Below are 24,710 nucleotides of genomic sequence, written 5' to 3'. Positions count from 1 at the left end.
TAAATAAAAGTGCATACAAGTGTCAGTAAATGAATGCTGCCAACATTTAAATGTGTTCCCACATAATTGTGCAAAATATATAAAAAATAAATGATGTAGCGCTGCTTACTCAAACATGTGAACATAAATATAGAAATCTGTGCAAAAAAAAAATCAATATATCTTAACAACAAAATATAAAGGTAAGGCTTCAATAAATCAGTCCATATATCACATAAGTGTCCAACACCACTGTCGTGCGAGGAGCGGAGAGTAGGGTTTGGGTGATATTTGGAGACAAGATCGGAGATGTAATTTGGGGCAGAGTTATAAATTGCCTTTTTATGTTATTAATGTTTTGAATTTTATCCGTTGGGCAATGGGAAGCCAGTGGAGGGATTGGCAGAGAGGGATGGCAGATACAGAACGGTTAGTAAGGTGGATGAGTTTGGCAGCAGTATTCATGATAGACTGAAGAGGGGATAGCCTGCGATGAGGTAGGCCAATGAGGAGGGAGTTGCAATAATCAAGGCGAGAGATAAGGGAGTGAATAAGTTGTTTAGTAGTTTCAGAGGTTAGGAACGGGCGTATCTTGGAGATGTTGTGAAGGTGAAATCTATAAGATTTGAGCGATTAGATTTGAGGCTGAAAGGACAGATTGGAGTCTAGGATTACACCTAGTACTCTGGCATGACGGGAGGGACTGATGGTTGTGTCATTGATCTTGATGGAGAAGTCGGGGGAGGGGGCACGGGCTGGAGGGAATACCAAGAGCTCAGTTTTGGAAAGATTAAGTTTGGGGAAGTGGTGTGACATCCATGCTGATATGTCACTTAGTAGGTTAGTAATGCGAGAGGAGACTGAAGGGGTGAGGTGAGGGGTAGAAAGATAGATTTGTGTGTCATCAGCATAGAGATGGTACTTAAAGCCATGGGAGTTTATCAAGTGGCCAAGGGAGGAGGTGTAGATGGAGAAGAGAAGGGGTCCAAGGACAGAACCTTGAGAGACCCCTACAGAAAGGGAGTGGAGAGGATATATGAACATATTTCCGTTGTTCTCCACCACTCTTTAAGGATACTCCATATACCTCTTCTCGTAGATAAATGCCTGCTTATGAAGTCGAAAATATAGATAGATGTGCAGAAGGCAGCGTTGAGACTAAAGTGGAGCAGTGCGCTGTGTCGAGGTCTCCCAAACCAGTATGGCCTGCAGGTAGATGACGAGCGGTTCGTCCTCCCCCGCTCCTTGCTCTCCTCAGCCCCAAGCTCTTCAGTCGGTGAAAGTTGACTGCACGGGACAGAGATTAACAGATCTGAGCTGTGATGGAAACCTTACTGGGGACCCTGGGGAGCTACGAACAGCTCGTCATCTACCTGCAGACCATACTGGTTTGGGAGAGATCTCGACACGGCGCACTGCTCCGCCTTAGTCTCAATGCTGCCTTCTGCACATCTATCTATATTTGCAACTTCATAAGCAGGCATTTATCTAAGAGGAGAAGAGGTTTATGGAGTATCCATAAGAAGTGGAGGAGAACAATGGAAATATATTCATATATGTTATTTGAAAGAGAACTGGAGGTGAGAGTTCTGGGAGCACTTAGGTGGCACAAGATTGCACAAAGTGGATTTAAAGCACGAGCACTTTGAAAATCAGTGGTGTTGGACACTTATGTGATATATGGACTGATTTATTGAAGCCTTACTTTTATATTTTATTGTTAAGATATATTGATTTTTTTTTTGCACAGATGTTATATATTTATGTTCACAAGTTTGTGTAAAATCTACCTAAAAACAGAATGCAAGGGTTTGCAAGTCTCATAAACCCATATTTTATTCACAATAGAAAACATTAAATGGTTAAATTGAGAAATAGTACCATTTTAAGTAAAAAAAAATCATTTCATTCTGAAATTGATGGCAGCAACACTTCTCAAAAAGTTGGGAAGGAGGAAACAAAAAGCTGGCAAAGCAAGTGGTGCTAACAAGAAAGAAGTGGAAGAACATTTTGCAACTAATCAGATTAATTGGCAACCGGCCAGTAAAATAACTGGGTATAAAAAGTGCATTTTAGAGAGTCAGAGTGTCTCAGAAGTAAAGATGGGCAGAAGTTCACCAAGCTGTGAAAAGCTGAGTCTAAAACTTGTTGAACAATTTCAGAATAATGTTCATCAAAGTAAAATTGTAAAGACTAAATATATCATCATCTACAGTATAAAATATAAAAAGATTCTAAGAATCTGGAGAAATCTCTGTGTGCAAGGGACAAGACTGAAACACAATATTAGATGCCCATGATCTTCGTGCCCTCAGACGGCACTGCATTAAATCAGGCATGATTCTGTGATAAACATCACTGCATGGGCTCAGGCATACTTCCAAAAAACACTGTGAAAGAAGTTTACTGTGCCATCCAAAAGTAAGTTAAAGCTCTATCATACAAAGAAGAAGCCATATTTGAACATGATCCAGGACCAAAGCTCATTTAATATGGTCTGTTGCAAAGTGTAAAACTGTTCTGTGGTCAGACTAACCAAAATTTGGCATTCTTTTAGCAGTCATGGGCAGCACTTCCCCAGGAATAGAGGAGAGGGACCTTCAAGCTTGTTATCAGCACACAGTCTAATGCCTACATCTCTGATGCTATGGGGGTGCATTAGTGTGTATGGAAGGTTTATGCTCCCATCCAGAAGAAAATTTTGCAGGGAAGGCCTTGCATATTCCAGTATGGCATGGCTTCATAGTTGAAGAGTCCAGGTGATTAACTGGCCTGCCTGCAGTCCAGACCTTTCACCAACTGAAAATATTTGCCGCATGAGTGTTGAGCAGTTAGAATCCTATATCAGACATGTCTCATTCCTCTCCCAAAACTCCAGCAACTGGTCTCCTCAGTTCCCAGACATTTACAGAGTGTTGTTAAATGAAGAGAGGGATGTTACACCATGGTTAACATAGCCCTGTCCCAACTATTTTGAGATGTGTTGCTGCCAGGAATTTCAAAATTACCTTTTATTTTTTTCATTAAATTGTAAATTTTCTCAAAATCTTCTCAATTTCAAAATGACCTTATTCTCTTAAAATGTAAAATTTTCTCAGTTGAAACAATTGATATGTTTTCTATTGTGAATAAAATATGGGTTCATGAGATTTGAAATCAATGCATTCAGTTTTTATGTAGATTTTACACAGCGTCCTGACTTTTTTGGAATTGGGGTTGTATAGTTCTCACATATCTAAAGGTGAGATGCCCTCTATTCTAGTCTTTATTACTTGAATCTCACTTCAAGACTGCTGTATACTATATAAGACGAAGGCCATGCATAGACTAGTTTAGGCTCTGTCAGGAACTTGAAGATCTCAGTGTGCAGAACTCATCCTTTCCTTTTCTAGGGAGAAATTAGAGGGAAACGTGGAACTGTTGCACACCCCTAACCCAGAGCAGGCTGGATGATTTACATGTACATGATCCAGCCTGCCTGTCAACAGTAAATGTACTGTAGATAGGTGGTAAATGGTTAAACAACTAAAGGCTCTTGTATAACAATCTTAGGGGAACTAAACCTTATCTTTCACAGCCAAGGAAGCTGCCATCTTAGCCTCTGTTTGATCACATGTGAAGCACCATGGCAACAGCAGATCAGTTATGCCTCCAGTCATTTGATGACTTGACAGTTCAGTTGAGATCCAACATTGACACACTAGTAACTGTGACAGCTATTCATGGCATGCCTTGAATGCTCCTGTTTTGGGAGACAGTTAAAACGACGGGTTTAGTTCCATTTTAGCAAGTACCAAAATCCAGTTACTATGTGATGTACAAACCCAATATAATAAACAAAAAATATCTTTACCTTCCCTGACTGAGCCAAGCCCTCCTTCATTTGTGTCCCACATGCTTTCCCTTCTTGACACTGCAGCTTATAGGGGGACATAACAGAGGCAGTGCTGTCAGTCCAGAAAGCTAGGCCTGGCCAGGTGTGGGCTGAAATCTGCATTAGGTGGACTTCACTGACAGGATCAGCATGCATGGGACTTTTTTCAGGGACTAAGAAAAAAACTGAAATGGATGATGTATATTTAATTGTTACAGCACATATTTCATTATTGTGAGGTCATAGTTCTACTTTACACTTTCAGCTTTGCTGAATGAGCCAATTGTTTATAAAGCTCAGCTTAAGCTGAATGAGATCTGTCACTTTCCTTTTTAGATGGCTCAGCCTGAGGGTTTAGGTGCATCCCGCTTCAAGGGAGTCAAATTTTGCTGTACTGACTCTAGATAGTGCATAGTACTTTAGGAATCCTGTATCATACTAAAAATTTTTTGTGAAACAAAAAATGTACACTGCTCAAAAAAATTAAAGGAACACTTTTTAATCAGAGTATAGCATCAAGTCAATTAAACTCCTGGGATATTGATCTGGTCAGTTAAGTAGCAGAGGGGGTTGTTCTTCAGATTCAGCTGCTTTGGTGTTAATAAAATTAACAATAGGTGCACTAGATGAGCAACAATGAAATTACTCCCAAAACAGAAATGAGTGTACAAGTGGATGCCACTGACTTTTTTCTCCTTACTCCTCTTTTCTGACTGCTTTTCAGTAGTTTTGCATTTGGCTAGGGTCAGTGTCACTACTGGTAGCATGAGGCGATACCTGGACCCTACAGAGGTTGCACAGGCAGTCCAACTCCTCCAGGATGGTACATCATTACGTGCCATTGCCAGAAGAATTGCTGTGTCTCCCAGCACAGTCTCAAGAGCATGGAGGAGATTCCAGAAGACAGGCAGTTACTCTAGAAGAGCTCGACAGGGCCGTAGAAGGTCCTTAAACCATCAGCAGGACCGGTATCTGCTCCTTTGTGCAAGGAGGAACAGGAGCCAGAGCCCTACAAAATGACCTCCAGCAGGACACTGGTGTGAATGTCTGGGACCAATCAGAAACTGACTTCTTGAGGGTGACCTGAGGGCCCAAAGTCCTCTAGTGGGCCCTGTGCTCACTGCCCGGCACCATAGAGCTCAATTGGAATTTGCCATTGAACACCACAATTGGCAGGTCCATCACTGGCACCCTGTGCTTTTCACAGATGAGAGCAGGTTCACCCTGAGCACAGGTGACAGACATGAAGGGGTCTGGGGAAGCCGTCGAGAACGTTATGTTGCCTGTAACATCGTTCAGCATGACCGTTTTGGTGGTGGGTCAGTGATGGTCTGGGGAGGCATATCCATGGAGCAACGCACAGACCTCTACAGGCTAGACAATGGAACCCTAACTGCCATTAGGTATCAGGATGCAATCCTTGGACCCATTGTCAGACCCTACGATGATGCAGTGGGTCCTGGGTTCCTCCTGGTGCACGACAATGCCCGGCCTCATGTGGCGAGAGTATGCAGGCAGTTCCTGGAGGATGAAGGAATTGATACCACTGAATGGCCCCCACGCTCACCTGACCTAAATCCAATAGACCACCTCTGAGATATCATGTTTGGTCCATCTGACACCACCAGGTTGCACCTCAGACTGTCCAGGAGCTCAGTGATGCCCTGGTCCAAATCTGGGAAGAAATACCCCAGAACACCATCCGTCGTCTTATTAGGAGCATGCCCCTACATTGTCAGGCATGCATACAAGCACATGGGGGCCACACAAACTACTGAGTACCATTTTCAGTTGCTGCAATGAAATTTCAGCAACATGGACTAGCCTGCTGCATCATTCTTTCACTGTGATTTTCAGGGTGTCTTTGAATTCAGTCCTCTGATGGAAATGAAACTTATCAACCTACAAACGATGGGGCATCCTTACATTCCTAACACATTACTCAGTCCATATCAGCATAGACATCCAGCATGATATTTTTCCCCATTGAGATCTGATGTGTTTTCAAAGTGTTTCTTAAATTCTTTTGAGCAGTGTATATAGATAGTATAAAAGAAACAATTAAAAAAAGTGTAAACTTCAAAAAAAAAAAAAACAACCAACCAACATATTTTCCCTGCAAAAGACAAGTTCATTAATTAAACTCTCCCTGGTCACACACCATTCTAATCTGAATCATCATCTATTCTCCACCAGTTACTTACCTCTTTAGCAGTGGAAGTCTCCCACATTGTCTACGTGGGCTGCTGCACAGATTAGTCAACAGGTAGGTTACAGAATGGTGTTGCTGTTTAGAAGGTGATCAGACATAAATGATAGGAGCATTAAAGGAGTTACAAGAAATACTCCTGCAATTGTAGTTCCCAAGCAGGTGAAGGTTTTGATTGCTGCCTACTTCTATTGTGAAGTCTTTTTTGCTGATGCCTACCCTGTGACATTGATGTTTGCTATTAAATTACCCAGTTTTGGGACATTTTGTGCCTCAAATTAAATTCTGTTCTGTATTTCAGGACCATTTCAAAACAGAAAGGCTCTTGAACACCATGGATGTCCAGAGAAGTACACAGTGCCGGAGCTGTACCAACACAACAAAGTAGATTGCATTGACTTACTAATAATTTTGGCTTTAGACTGTTACAAACACATCTGTCTGAGTTTCTCATTGGATGGATCCATGCTGCCAAGGAATGTCTGTAGGTACCAAACAAAACCAAAATTCCAAGCCGTTCCTCTTTAGAAAATGTGTAACTGGTTACTCATCAGTGTTAACAATCAATATAATATATAGATAATAAAAAATGAGGCTGTGATGCAGCCAGTGTGTGTCATATTTGCCACATCTTTAAGTAAGGGCCTGGACAAAAAGTAGACAGGTACCTGCTTTTTGCTGTTTTAATCCTGTGATTGTAGATGACAGTACTGTCCCATCATATGTGATTGTATTCAGTGTTACTGATTTATTTTTTTTTTAATATTGATTAAAAAAAATATAATCTAAAACACAAAAGCATTTTGGTTATTCACAGAGAATACTTGCTGCTCTTTGCTTGGCAAGGAGAATTTATTTTTTTTTTTGTTATACCTGCTCCATCTCTAAACCTTTGGTGGTCTTACCTTCATGATGTCCATAAGAATCTTGCATTTTTTCCTCATCAATGCCATCCTTTCATAGCATCCTCCGGTGCTATCACAACGCTGACTATGGATATCAGACAAGACAGAAAAAAGGCCAGAAAGCTAAGATTGGTCAAGAACATTTGCACCTTTAAGGGAGTGCATCACATAATGGGGATAGCAGGTATCAAGCAGAAAGAAAGAAAAAAAAAATCAGTCTTTCCTGTACTCAAATGGCTGGATGCTAATTGGCAACTTACCTGAAAAAGAAAGCTTTGTGTCCTACTCCACTGTCTCTTGCCTTCGAGATCTGACTTTGATGAATGTCGTCAATGTCAGAACTATGCAATTACCATCAGGTAGAAGATCATGCCATCCAACATTAGGAGGTATTGATTTAGGGCCATGTGTTCCAGTACCAGGACCCTGGGATTTCATTCAAATCCTGGGACTGTCCTGTGGGATCTGGGACAGCTAGTGCTGCAGCCTTAAAGCTAATCTTTGCTGTGCCCAAGTATGGTGACAGCACTGTCAGATGGGGGCAGAGAGATTCTTCAGCCTTGTGTAAGTTCCAACTAGGACAGCTCTGAGTTTACATGGGACCTCCTGGTACCATGGTTTCCAGGCTCTGCATGCCCATCAATAGACCTGGGACCAGCATGGCAGAATCTGATGGGTAGACGGGAGGGACATTAGCATCTGTGCACTGCTCTCCCCTTCCTGCTAATGACCCAGAAGCACCATGTAAAATGTCACTTCCAGGTCCTGGTGTCACTGTCCCCAGAGTGCAATCTGCTCTTTATTAGAATAATTGGAAGGCAGGGGGAACAAAATCAGTGATCTTTTAGACCAGACACCAGAAAATGCATCATAAGTGATATAAAAAAAAAGTTTAGTAAAAAAAATAAAGTAAAAAATTACAGTCACACTTAAAATCCCTCCTCTAAAAATGTAACCCCCCACAATGCACATGTTGGTTGCGCTTCACATGTTACACATCATCATGTACACTAGAGTGAAAGCAATCATTTTAGGCCCATTATTCATGGTTCATTCTCAACTGATGTCCTTTTAAAGCATCAGCTATGGAAAATATGGGGTAACAAAGTTTGTTGCCATTTCATGGGCGCACACATTTTTAAGGCTTGACATGTGTATCAATTTACTCTGTGCAAGCTCATCCTTTACAGTTTACCAAAACATTGGCTAATTACGTTTATGTACACTAAAATTAACTTTAGTATTTTTACTGAAAACTTTTGTTTCATAAACCATTGCACTATATCTTGTTACAAACAATTGGAACTATGCCTACTCTATTCTCTAGGGTCTCTGCCTTTAGAAAACATGTAATGTTTTGGGGGTTTTATATAATCTTCATGCCGAAAATAAGTGTTTAAAAGAGGTAAAGGAAACCTTTGTAGAGAGAAACCTATAGGCTGCTGTTAGATTCTTGGTCATGATACTGACCTCTCTGGCTTCATTACTTTGAATCACTAACCCAGAACAAGTATGCAGATAATGACTTCTGACTTTCCTAATTTGCATGATTATTCCAAGTCAGTGCCGCCGTGAGTTTTTTATATGCAATAGATCATAATTACCAAGCAACATTTTCAAAAGCCGTTTAGCAATGGCAGCCTCTAGGTTTCCCTAAAAATCACACTTGACTAGTTTAGTCAACCAAAACTAGCAAAATGGAGAGTTTTTTTGCTTTTATTTCTTGGAAACTAATTTTGTGCAGTTCATATTTTTAACCACTGGGTGTCAGTGTGGCACAACATCCAAAAGTTGCAAACAGACAAGGGGTGTAAGGCCTTAGGTCTCATGTACACGGGGCGTTTGGAAAACTCTTCTGACCACTGGAAACTGACTGCTAGAAAACGGAGGTTACAAAACGTCAGTTTAGCCGTGTTTATGCACGTTTAGCTGAGTTTCCGTGCGTTTGTCCTGCACGCGAAACCTGGAACTGACTGCGCTGGTGTACTGGGTCCATTTGAATACATGGAAAATGCTTTGCATGCATTTTTGATGAATAAAAAAGGCCCTGGACAGCATCTGGATATGGACCTGTCAAAAAACGCATCTACACGCAAACGCTACTCCTGAGTGCAATTTTGGTGCGTTTAAGAAAACGACTGTAAACGACTATGTGTACATGGACACATAGGAAAACATTAGGGAGAGTTCAGGGGCTGCTGAAAAAAATGTTGAACAGTTCCTGAACGTCAGTTTAGCAGCTGCAGTGTACATGAGCTCTTACAGATGCTCTTAGGGGCATCTGGCATTTTTTTTCTGCCTATAAATACTCCTGCATGTTAGCCAATGTGGCCATGCACACACTTTTAGAGGTGTTTACAGGCAGAAAAAAACCCACACCAGTGCATCCAGGAGCAGCAGCGTTTTGGAAAAAAAAATGCTTGCAGCATGTAAATGCTTGTTAACACTAGGTGAGTTTAGCTCTTGAGCATTAATAAATTTCAATGGTTACAATAAATTATTATGTGCAAAAACTGTGCTTAAATTAATGTGTCAACAAGTACAATTGGTGCTCAAATCATTGCTGCCACTTCTAATAAATCAATGTGCCAAAAAAAACAACTTAATGTGGTTCAGTAGCGCAAAATATCCTATATTAAATAGAAACTTAAAAAACTAAATATCAAAATGTGATTTTTGATGTGAAAAAGTCCTAAATAAAGTCCCCCCCAAAAAATTCAAATTCTCCAAATTCACCACGTGAACAAAATGAATAAATGTCCCCCCTTTTCGGGTGTGCATTCACCAAAAATAAGTTTGCAGATTTTTTGAAGATTTTTTTGGAACTTTAGTTAGGACTTTTTCACATCAAAAATCACATTTGGACATTTAGATTTTATCGTTTTTATTTACTAGATATTTTGCGCTACTGAACCACATTAAGTTGTTTTTTTTTGGTACAATAATTATTCTGGCCAATGAAATTACCATCCAAGCATATGATGCAGCTAAACACAGTTAACACTTTTACAAGCGTCAATCATTAATGCTCGAGATCAGTTTATACAAATGAAGCTTCTCCATAGAACTTATTTTACCCTGCAACAACTGGCTGCCATTTCCCATTTGGCTGATCCTTCTTGTAAATGTTGCCACACCTCTGTAGGCGCCTTCCTACATATGGTATGGACATGCCCCTCCATTAGATCTTTTTGGGTGGCGGTGGTAGCAAAACTTAACAGGTTGTGTGACCTCTGGTTTGGACCACAAAATACTCCTGTTGGGTGTCTTGGATGGGATGGACTTAGGTCTTCATGTTAAGCAGTTTATTTTTTTTTCTGTTTTTTATGCTCGCAGAGAGATTCTTTTTTAAAGAGGAAGGCACCACACCCCCCCTACTCTGGCTTCATGGTGTGCCACTATTGATAACACTGTAGGATAACCTACTCAAGTAGGAACTGCTCTAAAAAGTCTGATAAGAAATGGTCCTCCTGGATAGACTCCTGTGTGTGATAATGCTGACCAGAATCAGAGTTGATCGGATCTGTGCTGGCAACATGGATCGAGAAGAGCAAGTATTTCTAATCCCAGAACGTTGGAGCAGCTGGGGGGTGCGGACAACTCCTCAACCCAGAAGATAAGTATAATGGAGACTAGGGGGTGGGGAGGGTGTACAGTGTTTTTTCACATTTACTTTTTTTCTGTAACTTTTTTAAGTTAACCAAAAAAGGTTTGAAAAACTTTCTGTTTGATTGATGGATAATACGGTACAACACTCCACTACTGCATTGGGGAACTGTTAAAAGAGAAGAGAACTCTTACTTACAGTTACATGTGCAAACGTTTCCCCATTCATTCCTATAGAGAGGACATTCACAGTTTGAATAAAGAGATTCCTTTGTGCATATGTGGAAGAATAAAAGCCAAGCCAGGAAGAGTTTGATAGGGACTGTGCATCTTTCAGCAGGAGCAGTACCTTTAAAATTCGGGGTGGTTGGGGCATATTTAATCTCATAACCATCACAGTAGGCCTTGCTTATCAAAATGTCGACAAACCCGTTCCTGTCTGTGGCCGCTGCCATCTGCCTTTCATTCTCATATACTGCTGGATCCATGAATTGAAGGATGAAATGTTTTCCATTTTGTCTTGCTTGTGAAATGTTATATGGAGAAGCAGCTGGAGGACACATACTAGAAGAGATGTCAGATTTTCTGGAATGTGTGTTGTATCTGGACCCTCTACTTCTTTGACATGATATAATCCAGCCTGCGTTTCTGCTCTCAGGAATGTGTCAATAGTTTACACTTTGTCTATGTAGGGAATGTCTGCCTAAAACAGGTTTGTGTCTGGATTGCTCAGGGGGAATCTGGCAGGAAGTACCAGAGTGAAAAAGCTCAGCTGTAAACTGCATTTCTAGAACAGCAACATGACAGGTTCAGCTTCACTGCCTCTGGTCTAGTGTGTGCCACTAGTGATGGACAAAGGCATATATAAACTGGCTGAGATAAGTCTTCTATACAGCTATTTTCTCTCCTGCAAATAGTCAGTGATGATGGGGAAATCCCTCCCGCTGAGCTAGTGTACTCCCAGTGGGGGGAGTCATCCCCATCAGGAGAACACAGTGATTACTGCTAGAGGCTATAATCTGGCAGCACCGTGGCTAAATTGTTAGCACTTCCGCCTGGCAGTACTAGGGGTTGTTGGTTTGAATCCCAACCACAGCACCACCTGCCTGGAGTTTGCATGTTCTCCCTGTGCCTGCGTGGGCTTCCTTCGGGTGCTCCGGTTTCCTTCCACACTCCAAAGACATGCTGGTAGGTTGGCCCATGTATGTGTATGTATGAATGTGAGTTATGGACCTTAGATTGTACACCCCATGAGGGTTAGGAACTGATGTGAATGTACAACATATATGTAAAGCTCTGTGTAAATGGATGGTGCTATATAAGTACCTGAAATTAATAATAATCAACGCTAACAATAATCGCAAGTGAATCCAAAAGGTGGGTTGTACCCAAGTTGATCGATCAGCTTGTATACATTCAGCCTGCCCATACGTGGTTCAAATCTCGGCCGGTCCCTGTTTAACTGGCCTAGATTCGAACAGTCTATGGCCAAGTATAATCCACCTGCCAGTTGTCCACTCCAAGGTTATGACTGAAGAAATCACTAAACAGTTTCTCATGTCCACCTGCTGGATTATACAGTATATGCCACAGTGGTGGCATTGTCTGACTGCATTTGGATTTGGCGTCTGTTCATAAGCAGGTCCAGTGTTGCAAAGTACCTAACTGCTCTGACCTCCGGGATGCTGATGGGGAGTTTGGTTTTCTCTCTTGACCATGTTCCTTGGACAGTCATGTATTAAAACACTTCTCCCCAGCCTTATAGACTTGCATCTTTTGTAAGGCTTTTCCAGTGGTAGGGGGAGGAAGGACTTCCCTACTGTTTGGGCTGGGGCCAGGGGCAGACTGACAACTCATGGGGCCCCCGGGCAATAGGGGATCATGGGGCCCCTGTGTCTTGCCCAAACTCAAAAAAGCCTATGAAAAAGGTACCAGGGGCATCTCATGGGGCCCCCTACTGACCCCGGCCCTCGAGCAGTGCCCGAGTTTCCAAATGGTCAGTCCGCCCCTGCCTGGGGCTGTGATCCACCAAGATAAAGGAAGTTCCTGCTTGGCTTGATAGGAGCATGGGTAAGTTGAGGGAAGGAGCCTGCTTTTTCCATGCCGACAAAATGTTTTGTTGGAGGAGTTCTTGAATTAAATTAGGCAGCCTCAAAGGAGGCTACCACTAGGCCTAGAATTCTCATGGAGAATCTCAGTGTGCAATTTCTTTTGGATCTTGAGCATGAGCTATTATAGAAAGAATTTTCTTTGCTTGGGAATTGTCCAGGGCCAGGGCCAGACCCAGGTATTCCAGGTGAAGAGAAGATTGGGGCAGATGGTTTTAATTTGTTCACCCAGATAAAAGCCTGCAGCAGTTTAAATGTCCTGTGACCATTTTCTGATAACAGACAGGAATAAGAATCCTTCAGAAGAAGGTCATCTAGATAGCCTGTGACTTGAATGTCCTGGGTTCTGCACAGGGCTAGCAGAGGTGCCAAGACGTTTGTGAATACTCTGGCAGCTGAGGATAGGCCAAAGGGAAGTTTAATAAGTGATTCTCTGCAACTACAAAGCACAGAAATTCTGATGAGGTGGGTAAATGGGAACATGCAGATAGGCATCTTGGATATCTACTGATGCAATGTATTCTCCTTGTTTCAGAGGCGTAATTGCTGACCTTACAGAATCTATGCAGAATTTTGGAATTTGAAGGTTATTTGTTGAGTGATCTTAGGTACAATAATCCCCATTGGGCTTTGGCACAATGAAAATGTTTGAATGGAAACTTTTGAACTGGTCTTTTACTGGCACAATGACTTTCTGACACAAGAGGTGGTTCAGTGCCATTTGCAAATTTAACTGTCACTGGAGAGTCTTTGGTTGATTTGAAATATAAAAAGGTATGGGGGCAGAGTTTTGAACTCTATTTTGCACCCTTTTGACACCAGCGGTCTGGGACCCAGAGAGAGGCAAACTGTAATAAATGTCCCTCACTCCTAGAAATGAGGGCACCCCTTCATTGTGAAGAAGGCTTTGGAGAAGGCTTTTGTGGGCCAAGCCTTGTGCTGAAAGGAATTACCCCAGCATATAATTAGTCTTTGCAGCAAGCAGCACATGGAAGGGCAACGCATGTCAAACAACAAATTCCCAGCTCACTTACCAGCCTCATGCAGGCAGCTTCTGCTGTCCAAGCTTTAAGCCAAAAGAGTTTGCTCATGCTAATGGATATTTGAGGCAACCTGGAAATTTGTCTAATGATATGTTCTAGGGCAGGGGTCTCCAAAGTTTTTAACAAAGGCCAGTTTATTGCCCTTCAGACTTTATGGGGCCATACTGTGGCCAGTGTGAGTAGAAAATGTCCAGGTATCAGTGGGAGTAAACACTGCCCCATCATTGGTTTTAACCAAAGGAAAAGTGCCCCATTGTTGGGTTTAGCAGGAGGAATAGTGTCCCATGGTTGGCACCAATGGGAGGAATAGTGCCCCACAGATGGTGTAAGCAGGAGGAATAGTGCCCCCTCATTGGTCTTAGCAGGAGGAACAGTGCCCCATTAATGCTGTCAGTGGGAGGAATGGTGCCTCCTAATTGGTGTCAGTTGAAGGAATAGTGTCCCAAGGGTCAGATAGAGGGAAGCAAAGGGCCGCATCTGATGACCACTGTTCTAGGGCATTCGCACAAAAAGCAGAGCATAAGGCAATTGCTGTAGTTTCTCGAATAGCACAATCCTGAAATACAGATAATGTTGGTTGTTCATTGTTCAATGTCCTAGTCCAGTTAGTTGCAGTTTGAAATAATGAAATGGCAGCCAGAGCTGGTTGCAGGGCTGGGCCTGCAAGAGCAAAGAGCCTTCAGGAGTGCCTCAAACTTTCTATATGATGAATCTTTGAAAGAAGGATCATCTTCAATAGGTGCACTGAGATGTTGTTTATAACAGAAACAGAAGGATCAACCACAAGAATAGTATAACTCAGTTGTCCTAGACTGCACAATTTATCTGTTCATGAACAGCAAAAAAAAAAGCTCAGGCTTTGTCTGTCACTGTGGGCATACCCCCAAAGGGTTCTTCAGGGACTGGGTTTCATAGCCATGGACCACGGCCATGGACCTGTATAACACCCTGAGGCTGACAACGCATTGCACCAAGTGCTAAGGTAAGCGCCCATGCAGGACCCAGTGCTGATTCAGATGCGCTGCTTCTGTGTAGGCGATAGAAGGCAGTGAGGTGTTGAAGAATTTGAAGATAATGATAAAGAAATAAACTAGTGAAGCTGATTTTTCCACAAACGAGAAGAGGTCAATCACCTTCAGATACTAGCACAAAAAACTCAGGATTTACAGAGTGAGGTAGGGTTATAGGGGAGGTGTCCTGGGGGGGGGGGGGGGGGGCATGTCCTCAAAATCTTGCCAAAGTCCAAGCACATGATGGCACACAACTATAACCCATGGTGTATGAATATGTTGCCTTTGTCCTGTACTTTATGATTAAGATATAATATTCTTTAGATATACTTTAAATTCTGTACAGAGATCTTTTCCATATACTGATGCTTGACATCTCCAGTTAATCCCTGGCTTCTGTGGTTAATTAGATTCTGTCAGAGCCTTGTCTGTGTTTAGGTACCAGCAGGACTGGTACAATATAAGGGACAATAAATTAAATGTACCTGTCATTTGGATAAAAGGATATATTTATGCAAGTGAGAAAAGAACATTAGTAAAAGGCCCAGAGGTGCTTACACATATCTCATTGCATCTTTAAGAACTCCCCTGAAGCCCCCAACCCATGGTCAACCCTGACAACTCAGTTGTAATTAGCAATGGCTCTGCTTTGGCCATTGGTGCTGCTATCACCAGCAGCAGTGATGTCAGTCCTTTTGGTGATTCCACTGAAGGTACATGTGTGAATGTGGATGTGGCTGGGAAGAGATAGCTACATATGAATTCACAGAGTATAATAGCACACAACCAGGTTGGACAGGCACTTGACTGGTAACTGCAATACAAGTCCAATTTGCTTCTCTGCTGACCACTGGTGAGATCCCCTGCTCACAACCAAACACAAGGCACACTGGAGTTTGAATTCCTTTATTTTGCAAAAAAGAACATCATGAAATAAAAAGGCCATGCTCACAGTATCAGATCCGCTGCCACCGGAGACATAAAGTGCTGATAAATACTGTGGACCCTGCACGTGTCATGGTGTCACCTCTGTATCAGATCCCGTGGGGTGGAGTATGTTTCTAAGGCACCAAAATCCCTTCATTCACGGTGGAGAGTTGAACCCCTTAGACGCTGGTAAGGACGCAGAGGGTGGTGAATTCTGCCTCCAGCAGTCAAGTACTGGTGTAGTGAAGGGGTTACGTATGATGAGGATGGGGGGAAGGGGGGATACAGGACAGTGGCACAGACTTACAAAATATATATATATCTTATAGGTTTCTCCTTATTTACACACTGTCACATTGAACCCTTTACGTGTGAGGTATCATGAGACAGGGGCACACATATACACACATACATACAAGCTAACATGGAATGTTTCCAGTTTGGCAATAAAGAACATTGGCAGTTATAAACCCAGCACAGGGGGTCAGGAGTTTATGTATCTGGGCTGGACGTCAGGGCAGCAGGTACCTGACACAGAGGGGAGGTTGGTTCAGTACAGAAAGGGTTAGTAAGTTATGTGCTGTGGAAGGGGAACTGGAAAGGGCATTATGATGGGGTCCATATCCTGGACTTATATTTTCTTGTGTGAAGGAAAGAATGTGCCGGACATATTTTCCTGCTGAGCAGGTCAAGTAATGGATAACAAGATGTGAAAAAGATGATGGTCCAGTCAACTGCAGGATATAGAAAAGGGGATGGCATATCAGTCACAGATAATAGTCAAGAGCTGAACATACCGATAGAGGTCTAAGCGGTAAGTGCCAAATACTATGATACGGGTTCATGCATGAATATGAGGGTCTAGTCAAGTGCCAAACAGATCATTGCAACACCTAGTATTTGTCTGGACCCTCTTGAGGGGACAGCCATGTGCCAGCCCACGGATACGATGGCTCAGTTAGTGTCTGGTGTGGATATGAAAGTTCAGTCACACCACAGCTATGAGATCATGTGCCAGGCCACCAATATGAGAGTCTACCATGGTGATGGTTATTGAGAAGGTTCAGGACAAGTTAGACAAGTGATGCAAACAGGCATTTGACAAAAAATAAAAAGTAATTTAGCAAACAAGCAGAAATCAGGGAGGCATAAACCGGGCCCAGTCATGAGGGCAGTCAAGTATTCAGAAACAGTCAGTAACATATGTTTGGTGATCAGGAAGGGTTTTAGCACAGAAATAAATGGAACAGGCCCAAGCTCTTGGAGATCAGAGCCTGTACCAACATTCCACCAGCATGGTGGGAGCAGTGTAGGAGATGGTCATATGAAATAGGGGATCTGCTACTTTGTGTTTAACCAAGAAATGTGATGCAGACTTGCAGTTTCCTGGTGCTTTGTTATTGCTTCTAATATATGCTTTGGTTTGTGTCCCCATTAGGAAACCAGCAAGGGGTGGTACACATTACTGTAGCTGGCTCAGATGATCCTGATGGATCCCCCCTGCCCTGTGCTTTGGGTATGATCTGGAGAAGGTCACATACAACACTCTAGAAACAGACCCACAACAGCAGCACCACTCTGCCACCAACACAGCACATTAAGGGAAAAGACTGGTGCAGGGCAGGACAGAGACAACCCCAAGACTAAGACTTGTGAACTTTCTGCAGGACTTTTTTTTAATTTTCTGTCTCTCAAAACCCAAATGAAATAGTTGAGCACCTATGTTAAAATAGATTATGTTTGCAAAATGTTTCACTACAAACAGGTGCATATCTTAGACCATATCAGAGAAATACTTTAAATGAATATAGTGCTTTTTTATCCATCTATAGAGAGGACACAAGAGAAACTGCTGTCCGACAGAAAATTTGGTTCATTTAATTGCACACTGTTTTGCCATGCACCACTCTTCTGCAAAACCAAATCCACACCAACTTCACGTCAGCGAGAATTTCAACTGCAGGAAAGTTTGGGGGCGGAATCAGGACTGATTGCTTCATGACACCCCCCAAGTGATAGGTGGTGAACCTAAGAAGAGGGATAAAACTTAACAAAACTACAGAGGACGTACACACATGTAACACACACACACACACGCGTATCTCTCCGCCAAGCATGGCGTCTATATAAAACACTGTCCACATTCTGCAGTGGAGGCTAAAACAGGAATAAGTTAAATAAATAAAATTAAATATAAAAAATGCATGATATAGTAACCAGGGCCTGGAATGGACATAACCGAACTGTGCCCTGATACACAGCTGTACACAACACAACCGAGGCCAGTGACAGTCTGCAAACCCTGTAAGTGTCGCTCTATGGAAAAACAAGGGTTAAATCAAGACAAGTTAAATATTTACAAGGCAGGGAACCCAATGGTGTTACAAGACCCCGCTATGACCTGTTTTCCGACTTCCATCTTTCCACAGAACGTGACTTAGAGGGAGCATTGGACAAAAGGCAGTGGGGGATGGTGTGGGGGAGGGGGGAGTGGGTGAGATGAGGGTAAACTGCACGCCCACTCATATCTGCCATCTTCCCACAAAAAAAAAAAAAAAAAATACCACTGATACCGCATGGCACAAAATCTCATTAACATAAAGGGAGTCCCCGCCTACCTACGATACCTAAAATCTGGGGAACCCCTCGATTTTCACGTCACAGATATGAAATAACTCCATCGTCTCTCCACAAAGTCTTGGGGGTGCACTTAAAACACAGGAGAGGAGCAGCAAGGAGATTTGGGGAACAATAGTGCACTGAGATTATTAGTGGGTAACAAACATCAGGAAAGGGGGTGGGGAGGGGGAAGGTGTCCCTCTGAGTCATATGGCTTCACGATACCAAAACATCGACGTCCTCACTGTGTGCAAGCTCCTGATTGGCCAGAGAGTCCAGGCAGTCTAGTGACGAGAGGGGCGGAGAAGGTGTGTGAGGACGCGGTCCCCCTCGAGAAGTTTTGCAGAGAGAGAGTGAATGGTGTGCACACCGACCTCGCCTAGTGGTCAGCACAATATTACACCAAAGGTGTGCAGTCAAGGCTCTGCTCTCCCAAGCACAAGGCACTGGAACACGGGCACCTTGTCACACGGTCATAGAAGAAGATTGAGGAGTGGGCATGCCATGGGGCACACAGTGCCATGGCTGGTGAAGATCGGCTGCTAACCCGGGTAAAGGATTCAGGCGCTGGTCACACAGGTCCTGTCGGTGGCTCTGTGGAGTCTCTGTGGCAGTGCCATAGCTTTGCACATTGCCCGTCATCCTTCTAGTCATGTTGGCCTCCAAGTGGGCCGCTACCTATCAGTTTCTGGCTCATCTTGGGGTCCTGGGGAGTTGAGGTTGAGGGGAGAAGGGACAGAGAAGGGGTTCACAAGGTTCAGCTATTACTTGAGACCATGTTGATAACTTGTTCCATTTTCTGGCGCAGTTTGTGTTTTCGGCAATAGGAATCTCGGTCCAAAGCAGTGAGGATCTGCAAGAGAAAGTGAATTATTATAGAAAGAGTATACCATATGGTGGATGGAGCGGGTTCTTCTCAAGCAATTGATACTAAGAACATACTATCTCCAGTGTCACTAGGTGGTAAAATGCAGTTGAGTTTCCTAGACTTAAAATAATTAAAAGCCACCTAGTGGTATCTGCACATACCTGGAGCAGCCTCCGAAGCCTTGTCAATATGGCCAAGCTTCAGACCATTCTAATGAGCAAATACCTCTGGGTAGTGTGCAGCTTGCTACATTCTGCCCTCAACATATTCCTACTGAACCATCACTATGATAGGCTTACTAAAGTCAGAGTCCTCTGAAGGTAGGGAAGGGGGATTTGTCACTCCTGTGACTCATTTAGCTGCGGGTGTGTAAATTTCAACTTGCGCTATTGGGTTCTGTAAGCAGCAGGAATTTTTCCACAGAGGAGAAATCTCAGAAATCCACTGTGCATTCCCTTTGAAGAGAAACTATAAAGGCTTTTGGCAATTTTAAAAATTATATATATACATTTTTATTTCATTTTGATTAAAGAGATGTTATAAACAATTTTAAAATGTAATTTTTAAGCACTGAACACAAAGTATATAAAAGATCACTGGTAACACCAGCCATGTCTCCTACTAGCACCACACCAGGCTCTTACCTCCTCTCTATATTTGTTGACATAGAAAAAAAGCTCGCTGAGAGCACTCAGGGAGTTGAATTCATTTGCATGGAGGCGAGACTGCTCAACAAGATAGGCGTCCATGTCCTGGTCGCTGATTGCAGGCATCTTGCCGATGTCTCTATAATATCTGTATAAGAGAGAGGGAAAGACTTTAGAGATGTGATTTGTTCACAGTAGGACATCCTAAAGCCGATATTAGCACACAGAGCTGCTCCTGTATCTCCAGGTATTGCATAGGCAAAGTGGTGGTCAATTTACTCCATAAAGGGTGCCTCAAATGCTGCATATAATATTCAGTAAATGTAATGTTAAAGAAAGCTGTCCGAGACTGCAGACATGCAACAGCTATTTTCAAAAAGATCAGAGGGAAAAAACAAACTAAAAGGAATGGACAGCACAGCGCGAAGGAAACAAATCGAGCAATTAAAAGTTCAAATTTTATCTGCTTACGTTTTGCCTTTTCGGATTCCTTCCACCACCCTTATTAACATGCTAATGACATTAAAAAAAATTCTACTTTCATTGCATACCATATTTTATACCCAGTGATGTCATCACTGGGCACTGTGCTACTCTATGCAATGAAGGCAGATCACGGCTGGTGGTTGGAGAGGCTGGCAGGATGTGTACATAGCTTCCTCAAAACAACACAACACCCTGCCTGAGTACTCCTTTCAAGAGCATTCAGCCCTGGTGCAAACACTGATCTGGCTCTTGTGTGTTATGCACATATCAAAATCATACATAACTTAACTGTTCATATCATAATCATAAGTATGAACCTAAACCTGAAAATTAATATATACCATCCCCCTAAATAAAATGCAATACTCCAAATAACACCTTGTGTTATTTGTGCAACATCTTGTGCAATTCTATAAATGAAACCGGTCCTGTATATGGAACTAATCCTAAAAATAAATATATAATGTCCCCTTGGATAAAGTGCAATTCTTCAAATGAAACCAGTCCTGTAACTCCACAATAGTGTTCCAATACGTGCAAAAAAGTGCTGGTGCTCTAATTATAATAAAGTGCTCCACTGGATAGTGCTCCTGTGCCCCAAATAGATGTAAACTCACCCTGTATTCTTGACCACCTATCTCTAGTATGTTCAACAGCGCTTGTGGGGCAGACCCCTTTGCCATCTGTTTTTATTAATCTCCCGTAACTGTACTGCTTGGGAAGGCATATGTTCTCAAAAAAGAAGCGAGGGCATCTTGTCACCTATACACGAGCTGAGTATACTGGGTGCCGGGTGATAGGGCACCATTTATGTGAGTGTATTTTTTACACTTATTTAATAAACGTTTTGGTGTGGTTTTACGCTATGGGACCTTCTCTTCTTTTTTGAGAACATATGCCTTCCCAAGTAGTACGGTTCCGGGAGATTAACAGAAACGGATGGCAAAGGGGTCTGCCCCACAAGTGCTGTTGACCATACTAGAGATAGGTGGTCAATAATACAGGGTGAGTGAGTCCACATCTATGTGGGGCACAGGAGCACTGTCCAGTGGAGCACGGTTAACTTATACATAACTTTGTGGTTTTTATTTACTTGCAGCAATCACTAAGATACACATATATTATTGATCTGAGATTTGTTTGCCTGAGCGCAGAGAAATTTCTTTTGATTCACATATCAAAATGCCTTGATGGACGGATATCAGTTTGAAGGAGTGTATATAACTGAGCAAGCTGCCATAGGTAATGTTCACATGTGATGCTGAGCCTCCATGATTGAAAGAACTGAAATCCAATAAATGGAAGGGTTCGGCCACGGACAGTCAGGTTGAGGAGGAAAGGACCTGATGATGCTGGATTTCCTCCAAACATATATTCAGATTAGGACAGCCAGAGAAAGTCCTGAAAGAAGGTCTTATCCACTTGCCTATTCTGGTTATTAAAGCAAGCGAGACAGCAGGGGTAGCCAAGCAACTATCGTTTCTGAACTGTCTATCTGAAAATACTTTTCTTCTTTTTTCATGATAGGTATACAATGAAATGCACTAATTCCATGATATCTTCCTGCATGTTCTGCCATGTGAGCATGGAAAAAACAAGTAAATGTGATCCCAATCCCAGCCCTCACCTTTCCACCCAGGTCTTATAGTTAGGGATGTCCTTGGCATAGAGCAGTTTGTTACTTGGCGAGTCCTTCCCGAGTCGATGCTCAGAGGTGGAACATGAGTCCATGAATGTCTGAGCCACCACAGAGAGGCAGGCGTCTGTGATGCTGTTCTTGTGAATGTCAAAGACAAACTGCGGGTTTTTGATCACATTCACCCAGAAGCGGAGCGGCAAACTGAAAGCGGGTCAGAAGAAAAACAAAGAAACATTATCTGCAGAACTTGGAATAGATCAAATAAAATGTCCCCTTCCCAGCTAAAGAACATAGTGCTTGTTGGATATAGGGGATGGTCTAGAACAGCGGATTTTTTTTCTCACTCCACAGTCCTGCAAGACCCAGTTGTCCTTTTCTCTGCTCTCCAGCAGCAGAATGTGGAAGGGCACTCCTACATTATCATGTACAATGCAGGACTGGTGGTGGTCCTGCACTGTATGTGATGATGTCGGCATGAGGCACAGTGGCAAGACCAGTCAGAGGCCAGCATGAAGAGCAGTTTCATGGCACCGGTTGTCACAACTTCAACTTGTTGGAAGAAAGACTGAGGGACTGTGCAGTAGGGTAAATAATACTGTTTTAGATCACCCCCTAGACAAAATGAGTACTATAGCTGTAAAGAGAACAAACCAATTTAATTATATGATGTCCAGTATTAGATTCTAAACTGGGAAAAGATTACTGATAAAATCATGGGACTTTCGAAGACAAAATACAGCACATTGGAAAGAGTTACAGCAGAAAAAGACCAGGTGGTCCATTTTTTTTCTGCACTTTACAAAATTCACAATAGTATTGAGTCAGTACACATTTTTGAATCATTACTGCAAAGTTATCTGAAAGTGATTTTTGATATGGCATTCACATTTGTTACATGCTTGCTATGCATTTTTATTCTACGAGAATTCGCTACAGGACAGTCTACACCCTGGTTGCTGCATTCTTCTTCTGGACATGCTTGCACTATATTCTGCACCCTGCTCCATGAGTACCCCATATGAAATACACCAAAGGGAATGAAGAAGACATTGGGACAGTATTGGAGGAAGCTGCAGAAGATTTTTATCCCCCTAAGATGTCATTATAATGAAGCGTAAAATAACTCACACACCCCCAAAGGGGTCTTCAGAGACTGGGTTCCATAGGGATCAGCTACGGCCCTGGACCTGTGACTGACTACATGCTTTGCACTAAATACCAAGGTGTGTGACCATGCAGGATCCAGAGCCCAGAGCAACATTGCAGGTTGTCCCCACATCATAAGGTCTGGGTTAGACTCCCAAGGTTTACTGAGGTTGCACTGATCTGAATACACTGCTTCTATCTGTGGCATTAGAAGGCAGTGAGGAGTTGATAGAAGAATTCAGAGAAAAAATAAGAAAGGATAATAAAAAGAAAATAGTTACGCAAAAAGTGATTTTTCCGTAAAGGAGAAGAGAGCCAGCATCGTAGGACACTAGCACAAGACTCACACAATGGGGTAGAGTTATAGGGGAAGTGCCCAGTGGGTGGGTCCTCAAAAGCTTGCCATTGTTCAATTACTTGAAGGTATGAGCCTATAACCCATGGCGTATGAATACTTTGCCTGTGTCCTGTACTAGAAGATTAGAAATATTTTTGTACCTAAGCATAGAATCAGAAAATGTTATATCTCATGAAGTTCTGAACTAGATCTCTTCACATGAAATCTATCAAATGACAGAAGTTTGTGTGTAGGTTTGCTCTGGTTTGTCAGACAGTTCTCATCTTCATTTGTATTAAGGGCACATTCATACGAGAGGTGGTTTTTCTGCTCAGAATTATAACTTTATTAGCTCACCAGTTGCTTTTCCATGTGTGCCGGACATCTGGATCTGTTATTTGCCTTTTATCAGCTTGCTCATCTAAAAAGTCGAACATGTATTTGATGGCAAGAGGCAGAGCGCTGCCCCGGTGGGCTGTGCTGAACACAGTCTCAAACAGGTCATCCACGAACTTCTGCAGTGTACCCTGCAAGGGGAAGAACAGCAAAATATTTGTCAGCCCTTCGTCCACAAGTCTACATACACAACACCCCAGCCTTTTAGCCATAGTGGTAAACAATGTTGTTACCTTCGTGGCCAATAACCGGGTGAGGTAAATCTCTGACACCATTTTACTGCCACGGTCACCCTCTTTATGGTCCGTGTGGTCATGATTCTTCACCAGATGCCAGAGTTTAGTGCCCGTTTCTTGGTCAGGAGTTATCATGGGAGCTCGCGATCTCAAGCTGTCTGGGCTGCTGGATGTCCGCAGAAGACTCTCTGAAATGGGAAATTGACTTCCATTGGTACAACTAAACAACGCAGAGAAGAATCTGACAAAAAGGACTAATCAGTGACAGGGCATACATAATCCAGCAGTGAAAAATTTACTTATATAAATAAATATATATAAATATATTTACAGTTGTCACTAGCCCACGCAGTCACACAATTATTTCACAAGTTTTACATGAGAAGAAACAGACAGGACCAGCAATGAAGAAGATATTGAATTCTCATGGCTGCTATCTTCAAATTCATACACTTTTTCCTGTTTTCTAAATATGAACATGGTGTCAAAAAACGTGGTTTACGTAGTAAAGAAAATAGGGAACTTAGATTGGAGGGCAACAGTGAAAAAATGAGTAATATACTTACCATAACGGCTGAGCGAACGAGTAAAGGTGAAGGAGTTGGTGATGTTGTAGGCCGATACCTGCTTGGGAATGAGAGCCACAGTGGAGCCATCTGTGACCTGTTAAAAAGC

General features: G+C 42.6%; 2 protein-coding genes across 2 annotated transcripts in view; one reads left to right on the top strand and one right to left on the bottom strand.

Annotated features, from left to right (window-relative positions):
* The window catches only part of SLC35A2 (solute carrier family 35 member A2), a 32,549-nt gene extending 25,689 nt beyond the window's left edge, over positions 1 to 6,860 (top strand). Inside the window, exon 5 of the mRNA XM_089675236.1 lies at positions 6,364 to 6,860. Coding sequence (XP_089531362.1) covers positions 6,364 to 6,391 — 28 coding nt within the window. The 3' untranslated portion in view covers positions 6,392 to 6,860. The remainder of the gene's footprint in view (positions 1 to 6,363) is intronic.
* An 8,764-nt stretch (positions 6,861 to 15,624) lies between these two features.
* PLXNA3 (plexin A3) overlaps positions 15,625 to 24,710 on the bottom strand; it is a 239,429-nt gene continuing 230,343 nt past the window's right edge. The window contains exons 27-32 of the mRNA XM_089675234.1: positions 24,602 to 24,698; positions 24,033 to 24,223; positions 23,761 to 23,930; positions 21,909 to 22,121; positions 19,793 to 19,943; positions 15,625 to 19,133 (exon numbers count right to left, since the gene is read on the bottom strand). Coding sequence (XP_089531360.1) covers positions 19,038 to 19,133; positions 19,793 to 19,943; positions 21,909 to 22,121; positions 23,761 to 23,930; positions 24,033 to 24,223; positions 24,602 to 24,698 — 918 coding nt within the window. The 3' untranslated portion in view covers positions 15,625 to 19,037. The remainder of the gene's footprint in view (positions 19,134 to 19,792; positions 19,944 to 21,908; positions 22,122 to 23,760; positions 23,931 to 24,032; positions 24,224 to 24,601; positions 24,699 to 24,710) is intronic.

This window comes from Staurois parvus, unplaced genomic scaffold (genome assembly GCF_062004578.1).
Source record: "Staurois parvus isolate SC_StPar_1 unplaced genomic scaffold, SC_StPar_1.0 ptg000154l, whole genome shotgun sequence".
NCBI lineage: Eukaryota > Metazoa > Chordata > Amphibia > Anura > Ranidae > Staurois > Staurois parvus.
Note: the sequence above shows the minus strand (reverse complement) of the source record. Positions and strands in the feature narration are given on the sequence as shown.